The following is a 19,025-nucleotide window of genomic DNA, read 5'->3' as shown; positions in this document are numbered from 1 at the left end:
TTGATTATATTACAAGAAATGGCAACATCCCTAATGCAGCATTTCCCATGCACAGCATAAACATCGCAGAAGTGTTTCCCCATGCTAAACAAATACTCCTCAATGAAATATATTGAGTGACAAAATCGGTGTCAAAGCTTAGTAGCTGACCTTTACAATGCATATAGGCAAAATGAGTGACTCTTAATGCATGGAGATATCTTCCAAAGTTTTTATAATTCTGACGCAATTCTTTCTCTATACAGTGTTGATATGGCTCTGGCATGTCCTCCAAGATATCTCCATGCATTATTTCGGCCAATGCTGTGGCTTTGTTGTGTATTTATTGTCAAATGTCAAAATGATTGCTATATTAGCCTATAAATTAAGTTAATAAATGGCTTTTATTGACATAATATTTTAGTTTATCTTCAATTTATTATAATTCGATCAGATACAGTTGTTCATGTTACAATGTGCACCTCACCCTTACCTGTCCCGCCTACGGGGAACATTGTTGCATTTAACTTTCCTTCTTTCCAGGTGTGTGTTGAAAAAGGTATGTGCTTTATTCAAGAAACAAGACCACATATTTGTACCAGACATGTGTAAAATTAATGTGGATAAAGAAAAATACTTTGAACCCCAAGTGTATTTACCTGTACACAAACTTAAGAAAACCAAAAAGTGTAAGTTTGTGCCCCACTCTCTGTGTAAGAGTAACATTTTAGAAATATTACTAGTTTAATGTTTTTAATGATTTAAGTGCTATCATAAAGGGAGATATTTTTAATTGAATTATTATTATTATTATTATTATGTATGAAATGGCTTAAAATGTTTTTCTGCATATTGCTTTTTTTTTCTCATTTCCTGTTGCACCTTATGGGAAATACCTGAAAAATATTTGATATTTTCATGTAGGCCTTTGTGTAATGGACTATAAGAAGAACCACATTTCTCTCACTTCTCTTCATCACAAACACGATCTACTGCTTAAAAAAACAACATCGTAAAAAATATTTTTGTTAAGCCAGCCATTCATAGATGTGCACAAGGAAAACACTTGACGTGGCTTGGTTTCTCATTGGAGAAACAGAAACCTCACCGAAACTCCACGCTTTTCATTTAATAGGGTCATCCATTCGTTTGTAGTCTGTTTTCTTATTTCAACCAAGGCCACCGATGTTAAGTTTTTCTTTAGAAACCTTTACACAATACTATGCCCTTTGTGTTTAGATTAAGAGCTCTTGACATTGTTAAGTAGTAAATAAGACAAGGAAAGTGTGATAAAAAGGTGTTTTCTTTCTGGTCGTTGTTTTGAGAAGCAATAATAATTTTTTAACTGAACCATTAGTGGGTACATCAGCATGTGCACAGTATACAAACACAATAAAAATGGCTTGTCCACGTGTTGACGTGCTTTGCTGCTGCCTGCTGCATTACGAGAGATTCACAGATCCCCGGGCAAGTACAAGCCGTATATCTGCTTCGGCACAAGAAAAGCACCAGTGAAAAATTTGTATAGCCTAACGAATGAGTATATATTCAAACAAAACGTGCCATACTTTCATACATTTATACTCGAAGTCGGTGATATGAAGTCAGAAATAGTTTATTGCCAAATCGCTTGCTGTGCATTTTGGTGAGAGGTCCCATGTGAGAAATTAACTCGCTGACTAAAACATTAGCAATCAATGTTGGTTCAAAGAATGAAACACGACTGCCCTCTACTGATCATGTCTTTCCTGTACCGCCTAATGATGCGTCACCGCGTGATATCACAGGATCTGTTTCCCTTTGATGCGCATTCTCAAAGGCTGCATAGATCTGTACATATTGAGGAAAAGCTGTTCATTTGTATGTGAAAGCACACAGAGTTTCATATAAAAGATGTAGCCTATTTTTCTGTTTGTTTTCATGAAAATGGTTGCACGATTACTTGAAATCCTGATCAAAACAACACTATATACTGCAAGTGGAAATTATTTTGCTCCAGGCACTTTGGAAAAAAGTGATTGGCAAATTTAAACAGAACTGTTCCGTTAGTGGCAAAGTAATTTCATTACCAAGTACTCTAGTTACTTATGTTACAGTGTGGTGTTCACAGACTAACTCTAATTTTGTTTCTATGTCTGCCAATTTGAGTTTTTTGAAATACCTTCTTTTTCGAACCCCCTAGACCAATGCAATTTTGCATGTCTCTAGATATGTGCAAAATGTAGTGCGAATCGGACCATCGATCTAGGATGAGTTTGGAAAAGTTGGTTTTCAGAAAACTCAAAATGGAAATGGAAATGAAATCGAAGAAATTCTCACATTGAATAAATATGGTAGATGCTTTATATTAAATTGAAATGTTTAAATTACTAATCTTGATCAATGACATTATTAACAGCAAATAAACAATGATCAATTAATTGTTAACCCTAGTGGCACCATTAATGCAGCAAACATTTTTGTACTGTGCAAGATATAGGTTTTGGACCCATGTTTGTCTACCAATATCTATCACTTTATTGTTTGAAAGAAACTTTAACATGTAAATTACCAGTCTTTGAGCCAGTGTAGCTGTTGAGTTAGAGGCAGAAGAGAAGGATAGATTAAACATGAGGGAGATAATAGATCTGTTATTCCACAGTAATATTAGAAATGTAAACAGAAGAGTAACTTTTCACAGATTCCCTGAGATCTCTCTGACTCATCCACCACTGGAATGTGCAAAATAATTTCATGCTCTCTTAACATTTGACAGTCCTCAATAGTCTTCCATTGTGCAGTGAAAAGAGGATAATTATGATAATACACTAGAATGAAAGGTTGTAGCACCTTACGAATCCTGTGAAGAACATGTCCAGGACTCCTGGTTACTAGGGATGTCCCAGTACCAATACTGGTATTGGAATCGGGTCCCATACCATGCTCATGTGCTTGTAATCATGCTCATAAAAATGCTCTGATACCAAAAAACGATACCATCTGACATACGAATGTCATTATGTAAACATTCAGCACACAAATTAAAATCATGTTATGTTAGGGTGATTATTAAACCGCAAGGCTGCAATTTAATGAGATAAATAGTTTGCAGCTGCTGCACACTTCAAATGTGAGCACTTGTGAATGTGTGGAGATGGTGTTGTGCTGATGCCAGCTACTAACCTTTTAGTGCTCCTTGGATAATCACATTGGGTCACATAGTGCCCAGCTTTTACGGAAGTGAGAAAAATTCTTCAAAACAAGAAAAAAACCTCAAATAAAAGCTTCTGCCAAAATAAAAGCTCAATTTAAATGAAAAGATGTCTGAAATAAAAATACAAAATACTGTATAGTTGTATATGTAATATTCACTGTAATACTACTACTTATAATAATAATAATTATTATTATTATTATAGTCAATCAATAACAATTATATTGACCTGTTTCATGTGACATGAATGTATGACTGTGCCACCATGTTTGTGAACAAAATTCCATGTACCTTCAGTGTGCTGTGCTGTGGGATGCGACAAAATCCTTCTTCAGGAATGAAAAAGCAGCCCTTACATTCATATAGACAGGATCATCACAGTAATGTTTTGTCCAAATCAGACCAGAAAACCACACAAAATATTTGTAACTTCTGAATGAGTGATGGTTACGGTGACGTACTATGTGTCAGTCAAACACCAGACTCGCCAGGTTACGGGTGCTTTTCCATTCTCAGCCATTGTTTCCTCCCACTGATGGTCACAAATATGGAGGCTGCGTGGAAAAAGTGACGTCACTGAAACTGGTCAATAGTATAATCAATAGTAATTGTGTATATACAGTAGAAGCAATATCTGTTATGTTCTGTTATGCAGCACTTGACAAAAATAACCCCAATGTTGTTTTTTGGATTGTGCTGTGAGGTTCTGTTATAAGCACTTCATTTGATAAAACTGTACATATGTTAAAAACTCATTTTTATTTTCATTTGATTAAAGTTTTCATGAAGGAATTCAGAAAAAATAAAAAAACAGGTTTCAGTATTGGCAAGTACCGAAAAGGATGTATCGGTACTCATACCCACTCTCAAATAAATGGTATCAAGACATCCCTACGGGTTACATTTCACATCAAAATCAAAAGAAAAACAAAAAGAAAAAGTATATTTTGAAAATTAATCCTATTTTAGGACCATAAAGATTTCTTGTAAACTGTAAAAATATTTATACTTCATTGTAGTATATTTATACTTTATTTATTTAATGATGATTCAAGTTAAAAATCATTGCAGTATTTTTTATGTGATAAAGTAAAAAAAAAACATATCACAATGCAAAATCCCAAAAGACCTTAATTGACTTTTTTATGCTAAATGTTCTGCCCAGATAATGAGTAAATATTGTGAATGATTTATATCATGATAATATTTAAATACTGACTTTAAGAATGATTAAAATAAAAATCTGTATTGTGTTTTTTACAGTAATGCATTCATAAAAAAATATATGAAAATAATGTCACAGTGCAAAATATTCCACCTCTCTCTCTCTCCCTCTCTCTCTCTCTCTCTCTATATACTGTACATTGATCAGCCACTACATTAAAACCACCTGCCTAATATTGTGTAGGTCCCCCTCGTGCTGCCAAAACAGTGCCAAACCGTATCTCATTATAGCATTCATAGATGATATTCTTCTCATCACAATTGTACAGAGTGGTTATTTGAGTTACTGTAGACTTTGTCAGTTTTAACCAGTCTGGCCATTCTCTGTTGACCTCTCATTAACAAGGCATTTCCTTTCACAGAACTGCCCCTCACTGGATGTTTTTTGTTTTTAGCACCATTCAGAGTAAATTCTAGAGGCAGTTGTGTGAAATACTCAAACCAGCCCATCTGGCACCAACAATCATGTCACGGTTCATATCACTGAGATCAAATTTTTTCCCCATTCTGATGGTTGATGTGAACATTAACTGAAGCTCCTGACCCATATCTGCATGATTTTATGAACTTCACTGGTGCCACAGGGTTGACTGATTAGATAATCACATGGATGATTGTTGGTGCCAGACGGGCTGGTTTGAGTATTTCTGGGATTTTCACACACAACAGTTTCTAGAATTTATTCTGAATGGTGCCAAAAACAAAAAACATCCAGTGAGCAACAGTTCTGTGGATGGAAATGCCTTGAGAGAGATCAACAGAGAATGACCAGACTGGTTAAAACTGACAAAGTCTACAGTAACTCAGATAACTGCTCTGTACAATTGTGTTGAGAAGAATATCATCTATGAATGCTATTTTGAGATGCGGATTGGCACTGTTTTGGCAGCATGAGGGAGACTGAGGTGGTTTTAATGTTGTAGTTATTATATTATTATTTATCTATTTATCGATAGATTATTTATCTATTTTATTTATTTAGTTGTTGTTTTTTTTGTTTTTGTTTTTTGCAGAATCATAAACCATTTAAATTAGACTATTTTTGGTCAGGTTTAGAGGTCAATGAACTGTTTACAAAAAAGAACACATTCACATTGAATTGATTATTAAATGTTTGTGCCATCACTATTAGTCAAAATGGTGATTAAATATGTTTGGAATGCACTACAGTTGTGAAACTCCATAATGAAACAGCAGTCATTTATGGCCATCCAAAATATCTTTACAGTGTAAATCATCGCACAATTTATCAAGAATGGAAAAGTATGATTTATAACTGTGAAGAAGGCATGAGTGTGGTCTTGCGGTATTATCCACAGATGGCTTTAATTGTTTGTGGTGAGATGGTATTGTGCTGATCCTCATCTACAGAGATGGAAAAATGCAGCTTGAGTGCAGACAGGATTCAGCATGCAAAAATCAATATGTTTTTATACAATAGTGTGCACGTGTGCCAGTGTTGAAAAGAGGGCTATGCCCATCATAACCACTTTGGTGTGTAATTCACACTGATAACTATTCAATTTGATTACAGTTCTTTACTAAATGATTCAATACATCATAGTATCTGACATTGGGTGTACATTTGTTTGGATTATTTTGATATGATTCATGGTTATTGTAAAAAACATTTGGTCAGGACAGTCCATTATCATGAACAATTTTGATTGGGGATAGATTTGGTGGATTTTGTTTTTTGGATAAGAAATAAGCATAAAATACCTATGGTTATTATTATGGAAGTAATTAAAGATAGTTTAGTATAAATTCCATAATGAATGTATTGAATATTCTTGTAATGTATTTTTACATGGATTAATGTTTTGTACATTTTACAGTTAAATAATAAAAAGATGTCTACTTTTCTCTCTGACCATATATCTTAAACTCTGCTCTCTGCTTTTCAAGCATTCAGATGAAGAACCGGTAAGTGCTTTGTGTACATTGTTGTGTTCATTTTGCATGCAGATACAACCTCTAATAAATAAGCTAATACAACTTTTATAGACTATTAAATATTGATAAATACATATAGAACATACTCTACTTGAATTTGATCCTCTAAATTATGATCTCTCTTGAATTTGTCTAACTACTTTAATCAGAGAACTTGACTAATTCAAACTCGTATCTGAAATGACATTGTTTCCAATTAATAACTTCAAAATCAAATTGGCTGATAGTTTCAATAAAAAATGATTCTTATAGCATATCAATAGTAAGTTATGGCCTTAGTAAGCCTTTGAACATACCGGTACATGTTTTTCCCTAAACTGAAAAGGAAAGTGGAAATGGTAACCACCATAATGATGACTGCAAATAACATGGCTATCTTTACAACAAACAACAATAAGTAGAGCGAAGACGTCAGTTGATTCCTACATGAGTATTGGAATTAAGTAAAATCTTTGGCATTGTGTTATTGAGTTAATGCACACTTGGAAGTATTGTACGCAAGTCACTGCTTAGCCTTGGCCGTCTGGTTTCTGTGATATCCTGCAACACACCTCTGCTGTAGAACAATGAGAGCATTTCATCAAGTTTTCCCATGATGACGGGAAAGTCATACAGCACTCTGCACAAAAGAATCCGCTGGAAAAGGGAAACCAGGTTCTGCCAAGCCACACCCTTTAAACACTGACTCTGTGAGAACATTTCTGTGTTTTATTTTTTGATAAACACACCTGTACACAATCAAGTATGCATAAGCATGCACTCACATAATATATACACACATATAAAAACGTCTAGGTTACGGATGTAACCTCCATTCCCTGATGGAGGGAACTAGACGTTGTGACGGAGAAGCGACACTAGGGGTCTCTCTTGAGCACCGAATATACCTCTGATCTATGAAAAAAGGCCAATGAGAAGTTGGCAGCCAGTATTTGCATACCCCGCCCCCGGACATACGGGTATAAAGGTGAAGAAATACTAGAGTTCATTCAGGATTTTTCTGAGGAGCCGGAAATGGTTCTGGCCACTACAGCGGTTCGGCTCAGTGACGTGGCCGGGAAGACACAACGTCTCGTTCCCTCCATCAGGGAACGGAGGTTACATCCGTAACCTAGACGTTCCCCGTCTGTCGCTGTCTTCGACGTTGTGTCGGAGAAGCGACACTAGGGGTCCAATTTAAATCCGCCATGCGCTGAGCCGTGTACGTGTTCTGCTGACACAGGAGCGGGCAAGTATTTCTTACAGGAGTTTGAGCAGCGCTCGATTGAAAACTCGCAGGTCCAAGATCGGTCGTAAGCCGCCGCCTTTCTTGGGTACAATGAAGTAAGGGCTGTAGAAACCCTTCTTCATTTCGGTTGGAGACAGGGACAGGCTCTATCGCATCTTTGAGTAGAAGAGTAGCGATCTCCGCGCGCAGGAGTTTGGCATGTTGGCCGTGGACTGCGGTAAAGTGGACGCCCGCGAAGGGGGGCAGGGGCCTGGCAAACTGAATTGAGTAACCAAGTCAGATGGTCCGGGCCAGCCAGCGAGACGGGTTGGGAAGTGAGAGCCACGCATCCAATCTCCTTACTAGGGGCACCAAACGGATGAGTATTTTTGACGTACCCGGCAGGGCTTCGCAGCGGGCGGAGCAGGTAGTACGCCGTCGGGAGGCAAGGATGCGTCACGAGGCTCTGGTGCTTAGAAAAGACTCGAAGCACTTACCTTGCTCCGCACACCCGGCAGGGGGCGGGTTAGTGAATGAGGAGGAGGTCTTGTAATGGCGTCCTCTGGACTCGTCAGAACCGGCCCGCCAGGGAACAGTCGTGGGGCTGAAGGTGGATCTGGGACCGCGTCCAGCGTGCCGGGACTGTTGAGATCTGGTGGCAGAGTGCCGTGAGAACGGCATTTGCGGGCCAGATGACCCAGAGACAAAGGAAATAGCTCTTTTATTGAGAATTTGGGTACCGCTGCCCTGGTTAAGGGGAGCGGCAAATGAAATGTATTCAAAGAAAGATTCTCCTCCTGGCCCTCCACCGGGGGACGGAGTGGTCTTACCATCTCCGGAGCTAACATCTTGGGTTCTGTGTCATCCGTCTCAGGAGCGCCTGTGAGCCTTCCGGGTCCTCGAGGGGGTCCGTGAGACGGGGGGTGTCTGTTTCCTGCGGAGCGCTCGACGCGTGGGCTGAGAGCTGGGCCCAGGTTGAGGAGGAGCAGCTTGTTGTTTCTTCGTAGGGGGACGCCCTCGGCGAGCAGACGGGCATGGCCCGAGGCGGCAGGTTTGCGGCAGGGCAGGATATGGGATATCGCCTCTGTCTGTTTCTTCACCGTGGAGAACTGCTGGTTGAAGTCCTCGATGGTGTTGCCGAAGAGACCGAACTGGGAGACTGGGGCGTCGAGAAAGCGAACCTTGTCAGTCTCACGCATCTCGACCAAGTTCAGCCATAGGTGTCGTTCCTGGACCACGAGGGTGGCCATCGCCTGCCCGAGTGACTGCGCCGTGACCTTCGTGGCTCTAAGGGCGAGGTCGGTCGCTGAGTGCAGTTCCTGCAGCACTTCGGGATCAGGGCTACCCACGTGCAATTCTTTAAGTGCCTTGGCCTGGTGGACTTGCAGGAGGGCCATGGCGTGCAGGGCGGAAACGGCAATTCCGGCGGCGGTGTAGGCCTTCGGTGTCAGCGAGGATGTACAGGGCGACCCCGCCAGGTGGTAGGGTTTCCGGGGCATAAGTGGAGCGCAACAGCCCTATCCACCGGAGGAATCGGCGTGTACCCTCCACAGCGACATCAGCTCATCATGCACTTCCGGGAAAAACGGGACCGGGGGGGCGCGGCTGTGAGCGGCGCCCGGACCCCAGGAACCAGTCATCCAACCGCAATGGCTGTGGGGAGGGCGGGGGTTCCAGTCCAAGGGGCAATATGCACTGCCGTGCAAAGAGAAATCGGCGCTGTAATGCACCCTCAATCCAACAGCATGCAGTAGCGTCAGAGGAATACAGGAACAGGTGTGTCTTCACGCGAACAGCATGCACAACCATCGGCTCCGAAGAAATTTTCTGAATGAACTCTAGTATTTCCTCGCATTTATACCCGTATGTCCGGGGGCGGGATATGCAAATACTGGCTGCCAACTTCTCATTGGCCTTTTTTCATAGATGAGAGGTATATTCGGTGCTCAAGAGAGACCCCTAGTGTCGCTTCTCTGACACAACGTCGAAGAGAGCAACAGACGGGGAACCCAATCTACATTTATTAATTAAAAATAAACCAACATAAAACTTTTCATACGATATGTTTGTGTATGTATAGTGGGGTCCAAAAGTCCAACTGCATTGAAAATCTGGATTTTGTTTTTTTAAACCTGTAGATCATCATTTTATTTTTTGGAAAAAGATAAGTTATGATGTAAAAAAAAATTACATTCTACACATTTCTGACCAAGTTTACTCTTTTGTACAAAATATATCTTTGCATTCATTGAAGGATAATGTGGAACTTCAGGTTTTGCACAATCTTGGAGCTGGAGTTTGCACCAGGTTGAGTGCATTATGTCATTCCAGGAAAAGAGGGACATACCAAGTGCTCAGGAATACTTACGTTAATGTACATTTTTCAATTCAACTGTTTACTCGCAGTGTCATGGCAGTAATATCTGATAGTATTTTATTTGTATTTTTTTTTATGAAAACATGCAAATATTTTCACTAGTGGACCCTTTTGGACCCCATTGTATACTGCTCATTACTGACAATAGGTGTGTGTGTGTGTGTGTGATTGCTCTGGTACGTTTAAAGACAGGAAATTGCCATCACAGGCATCAGAGCTCTATTGTTCTCTGCACTAATGACTCCATAGCTTACACAATAGAAAATCAGGTTAAGAATTGCAAAGCCAATGATTTATACAAGAGTGTTTTCTACTGATCATTTAAAGGACAGTATGCATTTGAATACAGATTAATGCAACTTGATAAAAAGGATCCTACAGATTGTGTGTTCAGAGTATCAAACAAAAAAGGCTTTCAACATCAGTTAAATGTGAAATAATTTTTTTATATTAAAACAGTTTGTCCTGTCCAGCATGGTTGGGCAAAATTTTGAATTTCAAAAAAGGCTCTCTTTCAGTTATGAGTTGGAATTTGAATTGAATTGTCCACAGCCCACACAGGAAGTCAGATTGGAGTTATAGGAAGTGGGATTTACTGAATTGCAAATTAAAGAAATTCAACAGTCACAAAAGACACATTGTGTGACATAAATAGTTACATTATTATTTTTTAGCATTTTTCTCTACATTAGCTAAACATAACAGTCCTCAAAGCAGATTTTAACATTGCCATATGGCACAAGAAATGGTACATCACATCGTTTATAAAATAAAAATAGATCAAAATTGGAATCTGATGATTTTGTATATTAAATTTAATTTAGCAAATGAAAGCATGTTGGGAAATGAAGAGTTCTTCCAGCATGATCCATAAAATGGAAATGTATTAAAAATAGTTAAATATATGTAATACAAATTTATGTAGGTGGCATTTCAAACATTATTTATAATGTTTTTTGATAGTTATTATATTTATTGTTGATTATTAATACTGTAAAAAGTGATGTTTTCACAGAACCTAAGAAATTCAAGTAAGTTTACTAAAGTTAATTTCTAAGAAATGAATTAAGAAATCAAGATTGCATTACTTTTTTTTGTTTAATTAATTTACTTTAAGTAAATTAACTCACGGCCGAACCACCGGCCCACTTGGTTCTCCAAATAGCCATTCCGCCCCTGATCGGCCCAAAAGTGCGTCAGCCCAACAGGAAAATGCCCGGTATGCCAAGCCCTGTGCGTATTCTTAAAGGTTTTGAAGAATGCGCATGCTCCATCAATGCGTTGTACTGTGGTTGTTAAGCAGTGAGTTACGTCATTGTCCAGGAACCGCACTCCAAACCGGCATAGCAACATTGGTTCAACCAGTTTGGTCAGGGGTTTGGGAAATCTTGACAGTGACATTAGTACCAAAGGACTATTCACCTTGATCGATCCTACCGTCAAAGATCATTTTTTACATGAAATTGGTTATCATTATTTATCAGCCCATGTTCTCTCTTTCTCTGTCTCTAGTTTAACTTTGGAGATATGGCCGTTCATCAGGCCATTCACACTATAGAGTACTGCCTGGGCTGTATCTCCAACACGGCCTCGTACCTGCGGCTCTGGGCCCTTAGTTTGGCTCATGCTCGTGAGTACATGCGCACACACACACACACACACACACACACACACACAGAGAAATAAGCGCAATACATCCACAGTCATGTTCAAATCCACTATAACAGTCTTTTTTTTTTCGGTCTGTCTGTATTTCAGAGTTGTCTGAGGTGCTGTGGGGTATGGTGATGCACCTCGGGCTGTCCTCCAGGAGTGGGGGTGGATTTTTCGGACTGTCAATCATTTTCTCGGCCTTTGCCACATTAACAGTGTGCATCTTGCTCATCATGGAGGGGCTGTCTGCGTTCTTGCACGCTCTGAGATTGCATTGGTGAGATGCACACAAAGACATCAGATGTTTCCGTATACTTTATGATTTAAAAAGTTGTTTAACAGATTTCATTTTTAATTCTTGGGTTGCGCATATTACTTGAATAATATAATTGATGTGGCATGTATGAGTGAGTTTGAAAATGCATCAGGGAAACATGTTGAGTGCAGGAATGTCTCACTGCTGTGGTAAATATTCAAGGGAAGAGAGAAAAGTCTCTTCCATCTCGCTGTGGAACAGTCACCAAGAGCACAGCACCTCCTTCATCTCCTAAAGTCCTAATGTGTATTTCTTTCCACAGGACACTCATCTGCCATTTCTGTTTGAGCTTAACAAATGCACACTTCTCTTTTCTGAATGTGTCTTTTCCCTCATCTTTGTTTCTGTAGCTCATGACGGAAATCATTTGCACAATATCCACTTCCGTGTTCAGAATAAAAAATATCAATCAAGACGTTAAGTTATCTTTGAGAGGCAGTTTACTCTTTCCTCTGTCTCATTCACGTTTTAGCAAAAGGGAAAGAAAGTTGAAAAATAAAGTTCTAGAACAGCTCTAGCTGCATGAAGGTGCGTTCATGTCATGTTGGAATTACTGTAATTACAAGATGGCAATTCGTAGATTCTATTGGGAGCTATTCACATCTTCAGAACTCATAAGATATTTGTTTAAATGACCTGATCACCATTCACTTGCATTATATGGACCAACAGAGCTGAGATATTCTTCTAAAAGTCTTTGTTTGTGTTCTGATGAAGAAAGAGTCATGCACATCTGGGATGGCATGAGGTTGGGTAAATGATGAGAGAATTCAGTTTGAGTAGTATTTTGAGCAGTTTTTGGGAGCAACATTGCAGACACCAAAAACATTCCCCTTACATACGCTGTTCCAGACTGACTTTATGTCTGTGTGTGGTTTGGTGTCGTTGGTGGAGAAGAAATGCACAAATGTCTTTCTATGTTTCATCGAGAGATGGAGGCTGACTCATCTCATATATGATGCTGCGATTGACAGGGTGACATGCACAGCTGTTTATCAATAATATGCAAGGAAAAAAACAGCTCAACATCCAATTGTCATAGGGACAATATATAGTATGTATTATAAATAATGCAAAACAGAGTTTCATGGCAAGGTTATTTATGACTGGTCAATTTTCTCAATTCAATTGATAGGTGTAGAAAAAATGTCACATTTGGACCCTGTTCTACAGCATCAATCTTTAACACAAGTCAACACATTTGGCTGCCAGGGTTTTCCAAGATGAGTCATGCCTTTGTTATGTGTGTTTGCCTGCAGAAAGAGCTATTATCATTATCAGATCCCATGACATATCACCTGAAGACCACAATCTTTCTCTATAGATGATATAGATAGTGTTTGTTTCCATGTAGAAGAGGATTCTCTCAAAGGTTCATCATACTATCTTCTAATACATTGGCTCTTAACTCTTTCCCCGCCAGCGTTTTAAAAAAAAAGTTGCCAGCCACCGCCAGGGTTTTTGACGATTTTCGCTAAACTTTAATGGCCCGCAGAATATTTTCTTCCATGAATATATGAAAAGAAAATATATGCTATATATCAAAATAAAGATCTGAGCCTCTGCTTTTAGGTAAAAAAAAACGATTTTATTTTATCTTCATTTGTTCTTTTTTTATTGCCACTTGAACAGAGGTAGGTTTTGTCAAAAACAACCTTTCGGACAAAAAGCTGAGAAAAAGGCATTTTTATCAAACAAGTGCTTTAGTATTAGTATGGTGTTCCACTTCACGTTTGAGACGATCGCAGTCTGTTTCTTTGATCAAAGAGTTGCGTACTCTTTCAAAACATGCGTGCGGGTCTTCCTTATCGTATACCACCTAAAACACGGATACCCGGAAAATTCCGTGTTTGGCGGGGAAGCGTTTTTTCATAAAACCCGGAAAATTCTGTGTTTGGCGGGGAAAGAGTTAAGAGAAGTCTCAGGATTTGAATGAAAAGAAATACATTAGGATACATCCACATGTTTTTGGTATTATGGATGAAATGTAATTTGGTGAAAAAAACGTCTTCATTGTTCAAAACTATTTTTACTTCATGGGAAAACCGATGGAAAATATCAGAGCTTATTTTAATCAGTGTTGGGTATGTAACACAAAAAAAAAAAAAAAAAAAATCCACTACAAATTTCTGAAATTGTAATCAGATTTTGTAATTTTACACTTTATAAAATTGCAACAAAAAAAAAAAGTGTATAGAATCGTTAGTGGCCCGGTATACGTAATAGTGCAGCAATATATATTTGCGCTACCAGAAATAATATTTTTATGATTATTTCAAACATATAAATATATATTACATACATATATATTGTATATATCTCAACCTTAAAAAACTTATTCCCCCTTATTCCAACCTTATGAACCTTATTATATTAGAACAAATATTCTCAAAACAGCAAATCTAAACACACTTATCTTTTATGAGCTGTTGATAGTGACGGAATGTGTGCAAGACTTTTTTTATGCCTGGCATGAAAAACCAGGACAAATTGAAAAATGTGCTCACAGTACAGAAGATAAAGATGGAGAAATATCTCAAATAATAGTTGAACCACAAAGCTTACAGGAATGAAAGATTTGGTTTGGGCACTACCTCTATGATAAGCAGCCTGCCTATCTGTAATGTGTACAGATTGCATGTTTAGTTATGTCAAAGTGCTGGTACTTCAGTGCCAACGATACTAAAATAAAAAAGATGTCGAGTGTTTCTGCAGTACCTGTAGTACAGAGCACCGACTTATTTCAATACCCACATACTGCTAGACTGACACACCGCTGCTTTCAAATGCTAACATGCTAACATGAACTTATGCTATTTTACTCCTTTTTCACTGAAATGCACAATTCATTCAATTAAAATTGTAATATGTCCTAATTTGATTATTAAACCGTAACGGGCTGTAATCTTAGTCTGCATTCGAGCTGTGTGCTTTAAATGAATGTGTGAAGCAGCAAGCTTATTCACTGGAAACTCCACAGACATTGAGAACCATTCATGTTGTATGAGATGACAAAGCAGTGTGCTCATCCACTGTGAAGCGCATATTACATGTAGACTATATATTTCTATAATTAAATCACATAATTTTCACATTAACGATCACACTGATGCTGCGTTCCATTCAACTCGGTGTGGGATATTCTAACTTGATATCTCCGATCTCCGACAATAAAGGCATTCCATTGCCAGATGCTCGGAAGATGATGTTTTACGCCTCCTACACATTACACGACTTTCAAAGACGTCAGATCGTGGTACCGTTCATATTACACAACTGTCTGTCTTGTCATGGAAGTCGTAGGGTTTTCAAATTACACGAGGAATCTGCGACATGGGTGAACACATTACAAAACATTTCACTATTGACTAATCCTCGACGACTCTGTTGTGAAATGTAATTTGGAATCCAGGCAGAGTACAATCGAGAAGTGATAGAAGATGCGGAAACAAATGCATGATCACATGTTATGCATTTCAGAATATGATGTGTATGTTTTTAATCTTCTAAAGGCATCATATATTTTATTGGTTACAATATGAATATGATATGTAATATGAATATAATATGATGTGAATATTATTAATATAATATGAATACTGTGAAATTTCACGGGAATTCTTTCCAACTACTGATATTTTTATATTGTGACAAGTCTGTACAAGTGTTAAGAATGAGAGGAGTTTTGGGCTTTTTTACTTGACATTTGGTTTTACTGGATAATATGTTTATTGTAACAGCTAATATGAAAAGAACGATTCTAAAAGCCATATTTTCTTATACCACACTTAAAATATCCCTGTTACATGTCAGAAATTATTGTCCTGAGAACTCCTAGGATCTGTAACCTGCTAAAAAGGATGTCTGTGTATGTTAGCTAGTCAGAAAGCTTGGAGGTGACTGTCTTTCAACCTCAGCCAATGGTGTGAGTTTAGGGCGGGACTACCTGTTGTAATTTTGGGGAAACCTGTTGGGAAACAACACATTTTTTGTAGTTCCGTTCTGTGCCTCTAGTAGTGCAGAAATCACTTACAGCAGCTAGGAAACTGATAAGAACAGAGAAGAATAAGAAGACCGGTACTCTTTTTATTTCATGGTCAGTTGCTCTAATACTTGTTGGACATTGTAGTTATTCGCACCCATCCACTTTGACACACTTTCTGCTTTTGAGGAAACAAACAAACACAACAGAAGTTAATAAGTATGCAAGTATTTTCTCAACGGGAATCCACAGGTGTTTTTTATATTTTACATGTCCCTCATCACATCTCTGACGTCACATTCTTTTGTCCTGTCTTTCCTGTCATGTAGGGTGGAGTTCCAGAACAAATTCTACACAGGACAGGGCTTCAAGTTTGTCCCCTTCTCCTTCGAAAGTATCCTGGAGGGACGATTTGATGAATGAGCTACTACAATCCCATCTAATATCATCCGTTCCCAAGTCCTGCATGGAACCCCTTCCTTGATAAGTGCGGTGCTGTTCACTGAATATTTGTAAGACGCGTCTGTGCCCTTTTCACCTTTAAATGCCTATTGAGAGCACTTTTTCCGTGGTGTTCTTGAGATGTGTGCTGTGCTGTAACTCTTTCTCTTCATATGGATTTAAGATATGGCCCAAATGTATGTGTACAGTCCATCAAAACAGTGTATTCACTGCTTGTAATGAATGTTGAATTTTATCATATGGATATAAAACAATGTGTCTTGTGCCTCATAGTGAATCTAGATTATTGGGTGCTTAAAAAAAAGTGTGTGGTAAATAATGGAAAAAGCCAAATGTGAAGTACCTTCTCTAACTGAGTGTTATCTAAAGCAGTGGTCCACAACTGGTTTCTTCAGGACCCAGATTTTACGGTGCGACCAGACATCAAGTGCCGACCAGTTTTGAGTGTAATCTGATTTGAAAGTAATTAGTTACTTTTTAAGTCAAAAAGTTTTAATCATATTAGAGTCACTGACTTTCAATTAAGTTGATTACTTTTAAGTACATTACTTGGGTTACACATTTCTAAAATAATATTTATATAGAATATGTTTAAAAGATGAATAGAATTTATATGTATGTCTGTTTGCTTTTCTGTGACAGCTGAAGGGTGAGTATAGACAATGTATATAGACATTATTTTGAATTTGTTGAGCAGAAAAACTAACTTTTCTGTGAAAAGTGTTTTAGAAAGTAACTTAAAAGTAAGGGAATTAGTAATGTGATAAAGGTTTGATGAATTATTCAGTAACTGATTACAAATTTAGAGAAGTAATATGTACACAGCAAAAACCATGTATGCTTACTGCAGTTGTGTCATACTTCAGATATGTGTAGTTTTGTTCATGGTTTAAAAAAAAAATTATAATAATAAGTTGTTTTGCGACCAGTTGAGAACCACTGTTGTAAAGGAAAACATGATAAAGTCCAGTGATTATGATTAAAATTAAATAATGGCTAAATAGATAAACAATATAAAGAAGGTGGTTGCTCCCCTATTATATTTATGGAAAATGTTTATGTTCCCTCAATCACTTCCTGTTGTTTCTTTCCACAAATAACATTCTTGTATTTCACCTTGAGGATTATTCAAGTCTAAGATGATTTGACTCTCAATCGGTTTGCCAGGTTGACAAAAATGTAACGTTGTCACAGCTAAAAAACTAAAACCTTTGTAGCTTAATATCCTGCTAAGTTAACTGCCCTGGCTTGGCCATATCATGAGTATCATGAGGCAGCTATAGTAAAAGTCAATAATGCATCTAAAGATAAAGATGATTTTTCATCATGTATGTTGGAGTGCTGTGTTGAGCTCAGAAGAGAAACATATCAACAAAGAAATACATTTGTCACAAGACTTAGTCATCTATTTATTTTTAGCTGTATTCTTGGTGATGTGGCAAGTGTTTTAAATGCATAAAGTAAGTTTGTTTATGCATAAACACATTTCAAGAGAGAATTATACAACCAGAAGAGTCGAAGATGTTTGTTTGTGGTAATATGTTGTTCCTTCTAAATCTGACCATTAAACACCTGGGAAAATAAACTCATATGTCAATGCTTCAGTTAGATCTAAGGCTCTTTGTTCTCATCAAATAATCTTCTTGAAATGTTATTATTGAAGCAGTAGACTTGGTTTTTAGTTCCCTACGAAGGAGGAAGTGGGCACTGGGTGCACAATACATGTAGACTTTAATTACAAACGGTTTACTCAGACACAACATACAAACATACGCTCTCCTCCTTGTCATATTCCCCCATTGCCCGATTCAGGCCAGGGAGCTATCCCTGACCCCTCAACCATTCCTTTCGGTCACCGGCTCCAGCACCACTGCATCAAGCACTCATTTGGTGTTGCGATCCTCAGTTGCAGCGAGGACTCCATGACAGCGCGTCTTCCTCCAGTCCTGGGTTTCAACAACAATGAGGCTGATCAGTTCTTAATGTGGAAATTAGGAAGTGGGAGCCGGGTGAACAATCCAAGTAAGACATTTAATAAACACTTCAGTGTATAACAAAATGGGGTGCTTTTCAGCCAGCTACAGTAAGTATAAACATACACACACATACAGACAGGCTTTGTGCATCTCTCTCTTTCTTGAACTGTGGCTCTGGCTCCCCTTTATCCCTCTTCTGGCTGATTGAGAGCATTCTCCCCCAGCTGTCCCACCTTACTTACCAATTATTAATTTTTTAATCCCCTTTTCTCCCCAATTTTGCAGTGTCCAATTTCCACTACTTACCAGGTCCTTGTGGTGGCGCGGTTACCTCAATCAGGGTGGTGGAGGACAAGTCTCAGTTGCCTCGCGCATCTTATCACGTGACTAGTTGTGCATACACCACGGAGACTCACAGCATGTGGAGGCTTATGCTACTCTCCACGATCCACACACAACTTACCACACGCCCCATTGAGAGCGAGAACCACTAATCACGACCAGGAGGAGGTTAATCCATGTGACTCTAACCTCCCTAGCAACCGGGCCAATACCAGGAGTCACTCAGCACACCCTAGATTTGAACTCTTGACTCCAAGTAGAGCCCTGCATTTCAGCCCGAGCCCGACGGGCCCCGACTTATTCACGCCCCTAGGGCCGGGCTTCGGGCCAATTTTCACATCATAGTTCACATGCGGGA

General features: G+C 38.6%; 1 protein-coding gene across 3 annotated transcripts in view; it reads left to right on the top strand.

The window, feature by feature from the left end:
• Positions 1-17,946, top strand: part of atp6v0a1b (ATPase H+ transporting V0 subunit a1b) — a 39,957-nt gene extending 22,011 nt beyond the window's left edge. For all 3 annotated transcript variants that reach the window (XM_052114875.1, XM_052114876.1, XM_052114874.1), the window contains exons 19-22: positions 6,305-6,322; positions 11,449-11,566; positions 11,695-11,866; positions 16,217-17,946. In XM_052114875.1, the coding sequence (XP_051970835.1) occupies positions 6,305-6,322; positions 11,449-11,566; positions 11,695-11,866; positions 16,217-16,310 (402 nt within the window). In that variant the 3' untranslated portion in view covers positions 16,311-17,946. The remainder of the gene's footprint in view (positions 1-6,304; positions 6,323-11,448; positions 11,567-11,694; positions 11,867-16,216) is intronic.
• Positions 17,947-19,025: the final 1,079 nt, after the last annotated feature.

The sequence above is a fragment of the Xyrauchen texanus genome, chromosome 42 (genome assembly GCF_025860055.1).
Source record: "Xyrauchen texanus isolate HMW12.3.18 chromosome 42, RBS_HiC_50CHRs, whole genome shotgun sequence".
Taxonomy (NCBI): Eukaryota; Metazoa; Chordata; class Actinopteri; order Cypriniformes; family Catostomidae; genus Xyrauchen; species Xyrauchen texanus.
This window is presented reverse-complemented; position numbering and strand designations above follow the sequence as displayed.